The sequence below is a fragment of the Vulpes lagopus genome, chromosome 12, assembly GCF_018345385.1.
Source record: "Vulpes lagopus strain Blue_001 chromosome 12, ASM1834538v1, whole genome shotgun sequence".
In the NCBI taxonomy this organism is placed as follows: Eukaryota; Metazoa; Chordata; class Mammalia; order Carnivora; family Canidae; genus Vulpes; species Vulpes lagopus.
The window spans coordinates 46162097-46176898 of NC_054835.1; the positions used below are offsets into that span (position 1 = coordinate 46162097).

Here is a 14802-nt window from a genome sequence, read left to right on the forward strand (position 1 = left end):
AGATGGATGATGGACAAGCAGGGAGAGGAAACTCTACCAGGCCAGACCTTCTTGTCGCTGTAGTAGGGGTCCAGGTCTTCCAGGGGGATACCGATGACCTCTGGTGGGGGGTCTCCGTAGATGAGAGGCAGGTTCTTGCCAGCCTCCAGGTCACTGCGTGGCTTTCTTTCAGGCTCCTCAATCTCCATCTGCTTGTTCCGCTGCTGTCGGGCCTCCTCCTCCACTATCCGCCGTTCTATGGCTGCCAGGGACTCCCGGGTGAAGGGGCGCAAGCTCTCAGGGCCCAGAGGCACCAGGGTGGGCATAGATGAGCTGGCCATCCTCGCATCCTGGGCTCAGTTGCCAGGAGGGTGGTGGGGAGTTGGGGCAGCTGCAGTGTGCAGCCCCCCAGGGGCTGGGCGGCTATCCCGCCCCGGGGCCTGCTCTCCGCTACTCACCTCCTCCCTGACTTGGGGCCAGGCTGGGGAAGTCAGTGTGCAAGCCCTATCGGGACTGGGAGATGTGCCTGTAAGGCCTGGGTGCCGCTGCTGCACAGGTGCTGGACATAAGAGCATCACCCCCCGCCCGGCACCATACTCTCCCCAGCAGGGGGTTGGCTGCCCTCAGGATGACAGCAAACCAACTGGATCCTCTTCGGTGTGGAGACTTGGGGGGGCAATGCCCCAGTGCCCTCAGTCACCTCCTGGGCCCAAGCTCTGGAACTGTGTGGCCTCGGCCTATGGGGACAGAGAGAACCACAGCTGGCTATGCTCAAGTGGCCTCTATCCTGCAGTGAGGTGGAAAGGAATCAGATATGAATGTGCAGGTGGGTCTGAGGACCATGCATGGGGCAAGATGAAGGGCCTGGTGGGAGCAGCCTAAAGCAGGAATGGCAAATGGATTCCATCTTCAGGGGTAACCTGGACCTGCTGCTATGGGCTGCCTGGAGATGCAGGCAGCAACCATCGAGGCTGCAGCCAGATTTGGTGCAAAAGGATGGCTGTGATTGATTAGTGATGTCTGCCAAGACATGAGAAAGGAGAATATAGTGAATCTGCCTGTATTTGCCCTCACTGGCCTGGAGGGAAGGGGAAAGAAAGATGTGTGGTGTGGGCTACCCTGTCCCGAGCTGTGGGGAAGTGTGATGTTGGGCTAGGAGAGAGAAGAAGGAAGGGACCCAGGCTCTGCAGAGTTCCACCCACGACCTCCCGTGGAATCTGTGGGATCCAACCTGTGGGCAAGTGAGCGGCTGGAGCAGGAGGATGCAAGCTATGTCAGGAGCGCTTGCAGATGCTAATGTGGAAGAGGAGGACACAAGGGACAAAGACATGGACAGTTTCAATGGTGGGGGCAGGGCTAGAGCTCCCAGGGACTGTTTTTGGCTGGTGGTCCCTGTGTGGATGGGGCAGATGAAGAGGCACGCACCGGAGTTTTGGAGGCCTGTGGTAACTGTGTGGACTGTCCCTTGGCCTCTCCTGACAGCCCCACTCTGGCCCAGCCCTCCTGAGCCCATTCCCTGTGGAAGGGTGGTGGTAGCTCATTTCTCCAAAAGGCCCTGGGGAGTGGCCCACATCAGCAGGCAGGCACAGGGGACCACTGTGGCCCAGTCACATGAGCCATGGCAAGGCATGCCTGGTTAGACACCCCAGAGCCACCCCTCTACACAGGGGCTCAGACAGACCGGGCCAGAGGCATGTGGAGCTACACTGGAGGGTGATGTGGGAAACAAAGGCAAAAGAGAAATTATTAAATTTCCTTACTATCTAGAGCCCATTGGCAAGTCCTAGAAACAGGCAGAGTGACATTCCTCTAGCAACTCAACTGCCTCGATGTTAATACTTTGCTAAAGGCAAAAAGCAAGCTTAGCCCCACCCCCCAGGATCCTGTAAGTCTACTTTAACACATAAAAATTCCTTTAGGGGCACCTGGATAGCTCAGTGGTTGAGCATCTGCCCTCGGCTCAGGGCTCAGGGCGTGATCCTGGGTCCCAGGTCCCAGGATTGAGCTTCACATCAGGCTCCCTGCAGGGAGCCTGCTTCTCCCTCTGCCTATGTCTCTGCCTCTCTCTCTCTGTCTTTCATGAATAAATAAATAAAATCTCTAAAAAAAAATTCCTTCAGAAATTTCTTTTATCTCTACCCCCCAAGATACATGTTGGCAATCATCCCCCAAGTGTATGACCCACTAATATACATCTGAAGCGTTTCATGACTCAGGTTTTATTAGACGGTAATAAATGACCCTTTCCCAACAATAGCTAGCCCCCTCAAGGTCCTGGAAAACCTGCTTCCAAAATTCCTTAGAGACGCTCTCCCTAACTCCCTCTCAACTTGAAGTCTATAATGGGCCACTCCTTATGACCCCGATACAGCTCTTTCTGCCCACAGGTCCTGTCCCCGTGCTTTAATAAAATCTCTTTTTGCACCAAAGGCGTCTCAAGAATTCTTTCGTGGCCGTCGGCTTGGAAACCTAACGTCTTTTCCTACATCAGAGGGCAGCCTGTCTCAGCGGGCGCAGATGCCTGGTGGTGCCCCTGGCCCAGCCAGCACAGCACTTCCCTGCGGCTTGGTCAACAGGTGGGGAGGGCGGCCCAGGGAGAGGCCCGAGCCATTGGGCAGAGCCGGCCACGCCCCCGAGCCTGGCCGCCCAGCTGCTCCCTACCATCACCCAGGGAGTCGTGTTTCCACGGGGATGACTCTGCTCATCCCTGCTGACCCTCAGCTGCTCCTCGGCCCCATTGTGTGGGTGGGAGTGCAAGCGTGCGAGCACACACATGTACACACGCGCACACACCCATCGGTCGCACCCTGCCACTGGCCACACGCCTTCCCGCCTTCATCCCATCACCAGCCCCACGGTCACACCCACACGGAAGACACTGACCTGCCACATGGCCTGTGAGAGACCCCATGGCAGCTGGGCACCCTCCCAGTTCACAGGCCTTGCCTGGCAACAATCCTCTGGCCTGACGCTGCCCACTCTGCCCTTCATGGGGGCCCAAGTGGGACGACAGAGAACCAGAGACTGTCTGGCTCCACCCCAGCGCTCCTGGAAGCTACACTCACTGGAGTCCCTAGAGGCCCCCCAGCACCCACACCCAGCAGTTTCTTTCCAGCTGCCCGCCCCCCCCCCCCCCCCCCTTGCTCAGGACCTCATACTGCCACTGCCTTGCTGCTGCTGCTTTTTTTTTTAGAGAAAGAGAAAAAGAGAGAGCAGGGGGAGGGGCAGAGGGAGAGAGAGATAATCTTTTTTTAAGCATTGTTTTTTTGTTTAAAGAAAAAGTCCCACTTCCTCAAAGGCCCCAGACCAGGGAAGTCACAGCTCCCTTTGTGCAGCAGAGCCTTCAAAGCTCTAAGGTCAACGGTAATTCATGCCCTGCCTGTGTGATTGTAGTATCCGTCTCCCCAACCGGCCTCCTCACAGCCTGGGGTTTGGGGTCACCGAATCTGGTGCCTGGCACACTGGCATAGGTCTGTTTAAAGACTGCTGCCTGATCCCTGTCTCTCTTCTCTCCCCTGGGCTCTCCCCTGGGCTTTGGACCCACAGACAGCGCAGCCAGCCTGGTGATCCTCGTTGGCCCCAGGCAGACTCCTCATCTCTCCCTTCAAAATCCGCACTTGATGCACTTGATTGTCAATTCATCTGTTGCCCTCTTCAGAGGAATGTGTGAAGCCCTGAAGCCACTTCACATCTGGATGTCTTGTTATATGAGGGGGAAATGCCCTCCCTGGTAAGGCAGGTTGAGGCATGGTTTTGGTTGGTGATTTACCTGGTCCATTCCCAGGTCTGGCACACACAAGGCTCTCCATACTCCTTCATCACCCATCTCATATTTCGTCCAGATGCCCCCCATCTGCTTCCCTCCTTCCCACTGGGCTCCCCTGTAATCCACCATCCACATTTCTAAAATCACAAATCTCAGCAAACCTGCCTATACCTTCAGTGGCTTCTTATTGTTTCATGCTATGTCCACACCCCTCCTCCCTAGCTCTCCAGGTTCACCACCATCCAGTCCCTATCTTGCCACCTTCCCCTGCCCCACATGCACCCATCCTCTGGCTACTACCTCCATCCTCACAAATGGGCCAACCTGTTTTACAACCACTTCCAGGCCTTTGCTTATGGAGCCCCTCCTTTTTGTCACCCCAGAGAACTTTAATTTGTCTTTCTAGACTCAACCTACACAAGAACCAGTGCCTCTAGGAAGCCCTCCTTGGGCACCCTGGCTGAGTGGATTTCTCCTTTGTACCACCAAGTTGCCTGATGCTGAACAAAAGATTTTTTTTTAAAGGTTTTAAGTAATCTCTATACCCAATGTGGGGCTTGAACTCACAACTCTAAGATCAAAAGTTGCACGCTTTACTGACTGAGCCAGCCATGTGCTCCATAAAACGTTATTGAATGAATGAATGAATTAGAGAAATGCTCTACCTTTGCCCCTTTCTCCTGTTGCACACTCTGAATCTAAATCATGACCAGACATTGCCTCACCTCTGATATTTGCCCCCCACTTCCTACTTCTCAGGTCATAGTCAAGTGCTTGTTGCTGTGATCCTTGGGATTCTCCTGGCCTTAACCCCTTTCCCTGCATTTTTTCTTCTCCAACAGAACCCTCTGACTTGCCTAGCTCAACTATAACAGCCATCATCAATCATAATCCCTCCTCGAAAATACTCTCAACTCTGGCCTTCTCTCTCCTTCCATCCCATTCATCTGGGGAAACCCCGGGCCACCTGTCCCAGCTCTGCTGTTCCTGGGTCAGCCCATACATGGCCAGGTGTTGCAGGGGCAAAGGCTGGGCCTGGCTGGGTTCACAGTTGATTTCTTGGTTACAAATGGTATGTTTGCCCTCACTTCTGCCCTGGGAGAGTAGGTTTCTCTGGAGGCCTCACTTTTCCACTTTGAGAAAACCATCCCACAACCTCCCCACATTCCTCCCCATGATGCTCCCAGCTGGTGACTTTGCCTCGGCCTTCAATGAGAACATAGCATCTCACACCATTTAACTGACAGAAACATCTTTGCTGCCCTCTGCCTCCGTCATCTTGCTAAAACAGAGGAGGAATTGCCAAAGGCCAGGCCGTCCACATGGGCTCAGCCCTGACCCCTCTTGCCTTCCCAAGGACCTCACTCTCTAGTTATCTTCTCTCTACCACCATCAACTTCCTGTCTATGACCAGGCTCTCCCATCTTAAAAATAATTGCAGTGATGACAGAAACCACCCTCCTGGCCTCATACCTCCCTTCATCTATTGCCTTATTTTTCTGTTTCCCTTCATGGAGAAACTTCTTAGAAAGTGTCTACACCAGCTGTCTTTACTTCCTTACCTTTTGTTCACTCCAGCCCATTCCAACCTGGCTTCCATTCCCCCCACTCAACCTAAATGGCTTTTGTCAAATCACTAGCACCCCTCTGCTGCCAAGTCTGCTGACCACGTTTCTGTCTTCACCTCCCTCAACCTCTGAGAAGCATTCAACCCAGTTGGCTGCAGCCCCCTTCTGGAAAGGCTCTTTTTGCTTAGCCTTCGTGAGAGTACATCCATGGTTTTCCTCCTACCTCTTTGGCTGCTTTCTTCTTCTCAATCTCTTTGCTTGTTCCTCTTTCTCTCCCCAGTCTCTAAAGTTACTCAGGGCTCAATCTCGATCTGGATGGCGTCATTCCTAGGACTGTAAAGAGTTTTGCAAGAATATTGTAACATCTCCTTTGAACTCCAGGCTGATCCATTCCATGTGGATGATTAAGAAGTATGCCAAGCTATAGTATCTTGGATGAAGCATTTGCTCTCTTCAATTGCCCTAATCCACAGTCTTCCTCAACCCAGAAAATATCCATCCATTCATCTGGGTGCTTTAGTCAGATATTGGGGTGCCCCTTTGAATGCTCATTTTCCCCTCATCTACATCCAGCCCATCCAAAGTTCCATTAATATCATATCCAAAATATATGCGACCTCTACCTTTTCCCCCTGGACCATATTACAATAATCTCTTGTAATAGCCTATTTCCTGCTAACTGCTTTTGCCCCTGCCCCCTGCAAATCAGTTCCATACAGCAGCCAGTGATCTTTTAAAAACAAGAAATTGATCATATTATTTCACCTGCTTAAATTTCTCTAGCAGTTTCCTGTTGTGCTTAGAACAAAACCTAAATACCTCATGGTGACCTACAAGGCCCAAGTGATCCACTCTGTCTCCACCCTTGTCTCCTGATTCCTCCCTGCTCCCTCTGCCCCAGTCCCACTGGCCTCTTTCCAGCTGCTGGACCACTGGGCTCATGCCTGCCTTTGGCCTTCACCTAGCTCTATGCTCCCCTCCCTCTTCACATGGCTTTACCATCTCACCCCCCAGTCTAGGCTCAAATGTCTCTTCTCTCTCTCTCTCTCTTTTTTTAAAATATTTTATTTATTTATTTATGAGAGACACACACACAGAGAGAGGCAGAAACACAGGCAGAGGGAGAAGCAGGCTCCATGCAAAGATCCCAATGCGGAACTTGATCCCGGGTCTCCAGGATCAGGCCCTGGGCTGAAGGCGGCGCTAAACCCCTGAGCCACCCGGGCTGCCCTCAAATGTCTCTTCTCCAAGTGACTTTCTCCTTCTCTACTCTTCACAGTCCCCTGTGTTTTCCTTGACATCATATGTCATAGTTGGTGATTACTTAAACGAGCAATTTGCCTAATTTATTTGTCTGTCTCCTCCACTAGACTGAAATACCAAAAGGGCAGAACTGGTCACCATAGCCAGTCCCAGGACTGGGCACACAGTAGGCACTCAATACATGTTTGCTGAAAGAATGAAAGGATGAAGATTTGGGTACAGATCTTTCCAAAAATAAAATGGATTCTGATACATTTCATTCATCCAACCATCCATCCATCCATCCAACCATCCATCCATCCATCCATCCATTCATCCATCCATCCTGTTCATAAGCCAGAAGCTGAGCTAGCTCTGAATAAGACACAATGATGCACCAATTGGGCATCCTACTTTCTGAGAGCTGGTAATTGGGGGAAGGTGGCTATGGGCACACATAACTATGACATGAGGAGAAAGTGATGCTTGCCCTAAGGAGGGGAGGTCATTGTGCTATGGGAGTTCAGATGGATGATGGCTACTTCCGGGTCAGGGAAGGAAAGATGTGGCTTTTCCGTTGGGCCTCAAAGGATGCTTAAGTTATAAACACAGAGAAATGGGTGGGAAGAACACTCCAGGGAGAGGGAGTGGCCAGAGCAAAAACAGAGGCAGGACATAGGGAGCTACATTTGTGTCAGTCTTTGTGGAGACACAGTCTATTCAGGGATTTGGGGAGGGTGGGGTGGGCAGCTGGCCATAGCCTGGACTGGCAGGCCTAGGAGTCTGGACTTCACCCTGCAGCCTTGGAGAGCCCCTCACAGGGGCGGGGGTTAGCTGGCATGTTTCTGTCTTCTGTCCATCCTCTCAATGTGTCTAGAATAGACAGGACAGCTATACTGTTTGCAGTGGACACCTGTGGAGGAATGAAAGGTTATCTGGGATGTGTGCACCGTGGCTTCCTGGCAGGGAAAGCACAACAATGCTCTGTGTCATGGGTTAGGTGTCATGCTGGCACATCTCCATGCGGCACTTCCAGCTACAGCCTGGAGTAAAGGGGGCCAGTGTGACAGTTTGAACCTTCCTTCCACCAGCCAGAGATCAGACTCTGGCCTCCACCCCAGTCTGTTCTAGAGATGTGGCAGCTGAGGGCCTGCAGGGGGCTCTAGACAATCTCTTCCCACTGAATTTAAGAATGTTAGAGTTGCAAGAATTCAAGAGATCAAGGGAGTCCATCTCTGTCATTTCACAGATGCAAAACCTGAAGCCCAGAGAGGAGCAGCAACAGCTCCCAGATCATACATTTATTCATTCAACAAACATTTCTTGAGCACCTGCTCTGTGCCAGACTCTGCTCTAGGGGCCACGATACAACAGTGGCAACTCCCTGTCCTCACTGAGCTTGCATTCCAGAGGGAAGAGGCAGATAAAAAATAGGGAAGCAAATAAGATAATTTTAGAGAGTGATAAATGAGAGGCCACGCCAAGAATAAAACCCAGCTCCCTGAGCGCCAGGGCCAGAGCCCATTTAGTAAGTGAGAAGCCCCAGCGGAACCTGCACTGAAACGGAAGTTTTGGCGGAAGTGGTGAGTAAAGTCAGGCCATCTTGGGGGCCTGGAGGTAGTGAGTAGACAGGGATGAGTGTGGGGGAAGAAGGGCCAGGAGTTGGGGAGCCAAGCTGGGGCCAGCTGTCCATAGGCAGGGAGCCGAGAGTAAGGACGCTGGAGGGCGAGGCAGCTTCTCTCTGGAGCAGATCCAGCCCAGCATTGTCTTTCTCTGTGGAGCTGCCAGATTGGAACACCCAATTCCAGACATAGTCTGACCACAGAGAGAGGCCTTTTCTCCCTCGCCCAGACACCCTTTGTAGTCATTCATCCCAAGATGGCACACACTTTTTCAGCAGCCTACTCATAATGTGAAATTTGCAATCACTCTTGGATCTTTTCCTCATGAACTAAGGTCAAATTAGATCTTCCCCATCATATATATTGTGCAATTGATTTTACTCTTCTAAATCCAGGTGGATCCCAAACAAAATATTAGAAAATCAAATTTAACAGTGTATATAAAAAGAAAGTGGGATTTATCCCAAGTGTGGAAGACAGGTTCAACATTAGAAAATCAGGTAATGTAATCCATCAGGGGCACTTGGGTGGCTCAGTGGTTGAGCATCTGCCTCTGGCTAAGGTCATGATCCTGGGGTCCTGGAATTGAGTCCCGCATCAGGCTCCCCACAAGGAGTCTGTTTCTCCCTCTGCCTATGTCTCTGCCTCTTTCTCTGTGTCTCTCATGAATAAATAAATAAAATCTTAAAAGAAAAAAAAAAGAAAATCAGTTAATGTAATCCATCACATCAATAGGTTAAAGAAGAAAAATCATATAATCATATCGAGAGTTGCAGGAAAGGAATTTGACAAAACCCAATACCCATTCATGGTAAAACAACAACAGCTCAGTAAACTAGGAATAGTAGAGCATCTCTTCAGCCTGAAAAGAACATTTACAAAAAACCTACAGCTAACATAATACTTAACGATGAGAAACTAGAAGCTTTCCACTAAGATCAGAAACACAGCAAGGATGTTGCCACTTACCACTCCTTTCCAAAATCGTATTGGAAGTCCTGGCTAATGCAATAAGACAAGAAAAGGAAATAAAAGGCATACTGACTTGAAAGGAAGAAATAAAACTGTCTTTGTTCACAGATGACATGATTGTCTATGTGCAAAATCCAAAAGAACTGACAAAAACCCCTGAAACTAATAATGGTTTCAGAATGCAAGGTTAGTATAAATCTAGGTATAGGACTTTATGTTTTACAAGTTCCTCTTGTTCGTTGGACCTCTTCACTTCTAGTCTTTGTGAAAGCCTAGATCTTGATTTTTTCCTCCAGCACCCCTCACAGCTGGGTGTCTGTGAATGTGACTGTCCCAAATTATTGGCCAAACGTGGCTCGGGATAGACATCACCACCACCATCCCTCTACCACCATAAGCTTCTAGAATTTTCTCTCCTAAGAAACTTATACTTTCAAATACAATCCTTCAAACAACCAGAAACCCACCTAATGGTACTGCATTGGCCTGAAATCCTCCAAGAAGTATCAGCCATGCTGTAGCAGCCTGAGATATAAAAGCTACTGTGAGAAACTCTTCTGGAAGAGAATGGATGTGACTTGCCCCTCGCAGCCTTCCCTGTTCACTCTAGGGCACATTCCTTTGGTCACAGGGATGGCAGGTAGCTTACTGGCCTTGCTCAGGTCCCAATCATCATGCCTCTTGCCAACCAAGTATGCCGTCTATCTACAGCAGAGCTGCATTCCAGGGTCAGGCTGTTTTGTTTCTCCGTGGATTGGAAGCAAGATTATTTCAGAGCTCCATGTGGCCAGGGGAGAAGCTTTAAGCAGAGGGGGCTCAGACTCAGAACTTTCTAGGACACTGAAAGAGATCAAACTTTTTCTATCCTGGCCAAAGACAGCACTGGGCATCCGGGTGGCCTACTTCCCAAATTCCTGCATTCCCATCGTGGCCCAGTTCCAAGAATGCAAAATGAATCCCCGTGCCCCCTGGTTATAAATCTCAAGTCATGGCTTTTTCTTAGCTAGAGAAGTTTGGGGATAGGGATGGGAAAGGGGGTAGCTGTGTTGTTTCTCTGCCAGCACTTAGGGCTGCAGTGTTGGCAGGCCAGAGCCTTGGAGGAAGTCACCCCAGGTGCCCTCCCCTCCTGATCTAACACTCTGCAGAGGAAATCTGCTCCAAGAGGTCTTGGAGGGAGGCCTGGAGCTGGGAGTGAAAACCTCCGGACACTCAGGAGCCCCAAGAGTTCCGGAAACAATCAGGGTCACATGAGGGGTGCTCCTGGTCAAGGGGTGAGCTAATGGTGATGGCACTTTCCATGTGGGGCTCACTGGGTCAAAATATGCTTCCCCCTTTTTCAGGCACCTGATTCAATCAACCTAATAAGGTATCCTCTGCCAGGGGTAAGAATGATAGTGGTGACCACATTTATTTTGTACTTAACTGTATGCCAAGTTTGTTTTCTTGTTCAGGATATGTCAGCAGCCCCTCCCCCCACAATCGGATCCATTCTCTGCCAATTCCCGGTGGCTCTCAAAAAATATCATTTAGTTTTCTCTAAGCTGCCTCCTCTTCTCAAACCTGACTCTTTCCCTTAACCCAGAGTGTTTCTGTTTGGCTTGGGGCCCAATGAAATAAAAAACCCACAAATGAGAAATAAATCCTCAAATGGGCTGTGTTTGGGTTTTGCGAATTGTGCCCCCTTCCTCCTAAGCCCGCCCAGCTCATCTGTTGGCGGCCCTGGAAGCTTTTTCTCCCTTGAAGCAAAGACCCAGGAGCAGCTTTCCCCTTCCAAGACTGAGCCTCAAATCAAAAGAATTCTTCTTAAGATGTAGAATTCCAACCCCCATCAGGATGGAGAAGAGTCTATTAGGAGTGGGGGAGGCTGGTTCCTCTGACCCCCAAATCTTAACACCTTCACCCAGAGTGCTGATATGCACAGGCCCTCAAGGTGAAGGCTTAAGAATTATTTCTGGAAGAAAAGCAGTCGTGGATATGTTCATTTGGTGCTTACTGAGTGCCTGGCGCTGTCCCAGGCTCAGCTTCCCAGTTGACAAGTGGCAGAGGTAGGATTTGAACACAGCTCTCTAACACAAATCCTTGTGCCTGCTATTTCAAACACTGCCTCCCCCAGCCCTCTGGGGGACTGGGCAGCCTGACTCTCACTGCCCTCTTCAAAGGGCAGACCAGGTCCTTGGACAAAGCTCCTAAAATGCACCAGCTGAGGAGGGCGTCTGGCAGGCCTTGGTGGGACTAGACTCAGGCCTCCTGGGGCTGTGTGTTGAGAATCATGGGATTGAAGACTACAAATCAACAGCTTGGTAAAGAGACTTTCTAGAGATATGAGTTTCTTTTATACAAGGTCGACCCTCATGTACCCCCTAATGCCCTCTGCAGCCCACTTGTACACACACACACACACACATTGCTTCTATGAGTCATTTCCCAGCTGCTCCAAAGGGTGGGGAGGCTAATTAGTTCCACCCAGGCCTGGGGCTTCCTGCCCTCTGCTAGCTCAGCTCTTTCTAAGGAGCCCCCAAGCAATACCACTGGGGTTCTACGGATGTCTTCACTCAAACTTGTGCATGCACACCCTCTCCCGTACACATCTGGGCCCACCTCACTCACCTTTGGGCAGATCCACCCCCTGCACACAGGGCTGCTTCCCCTGCCCTGCCTGTTCCTATCCACAGTATACTCCAGGAGATGTCTGCCTTTGTTCTCCTGTCTCTGACCCACAGCCTCACCTTTCCCAGACCATGGCAGACAGGCTTTTTTCCTGCCATGAGTCCACCAAGAGGGCAACAGAAAGACTGTTCAAAACTGATCAGAGCCAACCTGGTTTGCCGTTCCCTCCATCAGACCCCAACCATCCAGGTAAGGTGGGCTTTGAGCCCTCCCCACTTGGGCCCCACACCCCTGCCAGGTCCGGGGAGTTGGGGATCATGGTTACCAGTGCCAGGGAGAGTGGCCCTCTTGCTGCTGGTGGAGCCCCAGTCTATTACAGGAAACCCACAAGGAAGGCTGGTGGACTGTCTCTGCCCCTTCAGCCAGCTTGGCCCTGCCACTACCTCTGAGAACTTCGCTCTATTCCAGGAACTGCTCCAGGCCACCAACTACCCTGGTAAAAGATCCTTCTCCCAAATTAAGGCCAATCAAGAACTTACAAACCTCAAAAAAGACCAGAGTTGGGGCACCTGGGTGGCTCAGTGGTTAAGTGTCTGCCTTTGGCTCAGGTTGTGATCCCGGGGTCCTCGGATTGACCAGCGTCAGTCTCCCCGCAGGGAGCCTACATCTCCCTCTGCTTGTGTCTCTGCCTCTCTCTGTGTGTCTCATTAATAAATAAATAACATCTTAAAAAAAAAAGTGGGGGGGGGGACCAGAGTCGGGAGCAGATCTTACTGAAATGGAAGCCAGAAGGATTCTGCTTTGCTTTTGGTGTCACTGTCCTCACAGCAAAATTCATAAACCGCAGACCCTCACAGAAGGGAGTCTGTTATCCATCTTATAAAAGGATCCCCCTCACCTGAAGGAGACCAGATAGGAAAAAAATACATTTACGCCCCCAGCTATGCAGGGTGCCCAGAGCTGGATAAGGTCGTCCTGCTTCCTGCCAGGGGGACCCAACGTTTGTAGCTCCTTTCTTTCCTATTGCCTCCTCTTCCCCCACAAGAGGAGACACTGATTTCAGAGTCACAGCCTGGTGAAAGCCACGATAATTAACTACTAGTTAACACTTATGTAGAGCCGACTACTTGCCAAGCATTGTTCTGGGCACCTCAAATTCATGAGCTCTTTAAATCCTCACCATGATCCTACTATTATCACTTCATTTGACAGAGAAGGAAACTGAGGCACAGAGAGGGCAAGTCACTTGCCAGAGGTGGTTTATGTAGCAGACTGGGGCTGGGTACCGGGCCGTTGGGGCTCTCAAAAGAGCCCCTGGCACTTAAGCACTAAGTTTTATCACCACCCAAGTCTAAATGAACCACGTCCTTCTAGCACCTATCTGTTGGTGTGGTGGGGTCAGACGGGGGCGCTGGCAGGGGCACCTGGCTTCACAAACCAGTTCAAGCAGAGTGGGGTCTGGCTTCACAAACCCTCCAAGCAGAGTGGGGTCTGGTGACCACTGTGGTTTTATATTTTCCATTTATGCTAGGGTTCCTGGCAGAGGGCAGCAGGGCCTGAGGGGTGGCTTGCCCTTCGAGGGGCACAGCTCCCTGCCTCCACTCCCCACCCCGGTCTGTTCCTTGAACCTCGCTGGCTCCTCCTGCTACCCCATCCCCCCAATGATGGCTGTTGACTGAAAACCTCAGGGAATAAAAATAGCTGTTGCTGATGAGGCAGAAAAGGGGCCAGAGCACATGAAAGGCCTGGGGTAGGGGTGGTGGGGGTAGAGGGAACTCTGGCTTCCCCCAGCTCCTGGAGCACCTCTTGAAGGAGCCCCTGGGAACCATGACCTGTCTCTGCCACCGCTGAGCTGGGGACCCCTGCAGGAGGCCTGGCACCTGCAGCCAGCCCTAGGGCTGCCTGCTGGAACCCCCACCCCCCCTCCAAGTCTCAGGGACGAGCTCTTGCCCCCCACGCAGCCCCGTACCAGCATCAGTGCCCCTTACTAGCTGTGTGCCGCGGGCAAGTGGCAGGACCCTCAGAGCCTGAGCCCTCCCTTAAGGGGAGTCGAGGAACGGAGGGCTTGTAAAACCTGCACCCTGCTTGTTGACGTCCACCCTCCTTCGTCCCCTCCTCTCCCTACCTGCTCTTTGGAAACTCGGTCTCAGATTTTTCATCTCCCTTCAATGCATCTCTGTCCTATCACCTGGAGAGAGAGAGCGAGCCTTTCCACTTCTCTCTGCACGGTCCACTCCCTTGTCTCCTCTTTGGCTGCGCCTGGAGACTTCTCTCAACTCCATCCCCAGCTGGACTACCCCCGCCCCATCCTTGTCACTCTCTATACTTTTCTCTGTTCTGGTGGCCAGAGTTGCCTCTGGAGGCAGGGACCCTGTCAGGACCATTGCCCATCGTCTGGCAGGAGTTTTGTGCTTTCAGTATTGAACTCAGGGCTTCCCATGACCTGGCCTGGGGGTGGGACCCAGAAGGCCTGGTGAGGGAAAACAGTAGGCACGCCTTGGCGCTCAGGCCAGCCTAGAGCTGGGAAGGTGATTCCAAGTCCTGAGCCCCACCTCAGGCAGGTTCCCAACCAGAAATGACAAGCAGAACCAGGCTAGGACAGGGTCACCTAGGAAGGACCCTTAATTATCTTCCCAAAACCTGACTAAAAAAAAAAAAACATCCCAGCAAGTCCCCTGAGAGTTGCCTGGGATGGAGACGGGAGAGGGCCTTCTGGGTTATGTCTGGGACCCTGCATCGCCCACACAGGTCATGTGGCTCCAAATACTAGTGTGGTAACCACAACTGTCCACAACACTGCCACACAGAAGAAGGCCACTAGCTGTGGGCAGGGGACTGGGGATGACCCTAGAAGAATCTGGAGGGTCCTGGGAGGACCAGTCTTCCACCTGTGTCCCCATCCCACTGCCACCACTGGGGGCTCCTTACCTCCGCTTAGGGCTCTGGGGGACAGTCACAGCCTTTGTCATAGACCAATGACAACAATGCCCACCATTGGCTCTTCCCTACCTCTCTGTCAGCCCCTTCCCCTCTCCAGAATAGCCAG

The 14802-nt window shown here is 51.6% G+C and overlaps 1 protein-coding gene across 5 annotated transcripts in view; it reads right to left on the reverse strand.

Annotated features, from left to right (window-relative positions):
• SCN4A (sodium voltage-gated channel alpha subunit 4) overlaps positions 1 to 14802 on the reverse strand; it is a 45395-nt gene that overhangs the window by 29221 nt on the left and 1372 nt on the right. For 2 of the 5 annotated variants that reach the window (XM_041725613.1, XM_041725612.1), the window contains exons 2-3: positions 5537 to 5646; positions 48 to 716 (exon numbers count right to left, since the gene is read on the reverse strand). In XM_041725613.1, the coding sequence (XP_041581547.1) occupies positions 48 to 320 (273 nt within the window). In that variant the 5' untranslated portion in view covers positions 321 to 716; positions 5537 to 5646. Of the gene's footprint in view, positions 1 to 47; positions 717 to 5536; positions 5647 to 9616; positions 9675 to 14802 lie in introns of all 5 variants that reach the window. The other 3 variants (XM_041725610.1, XM_041725611.1, XM_041725614.1) reach the window with 2 other exon arrangements.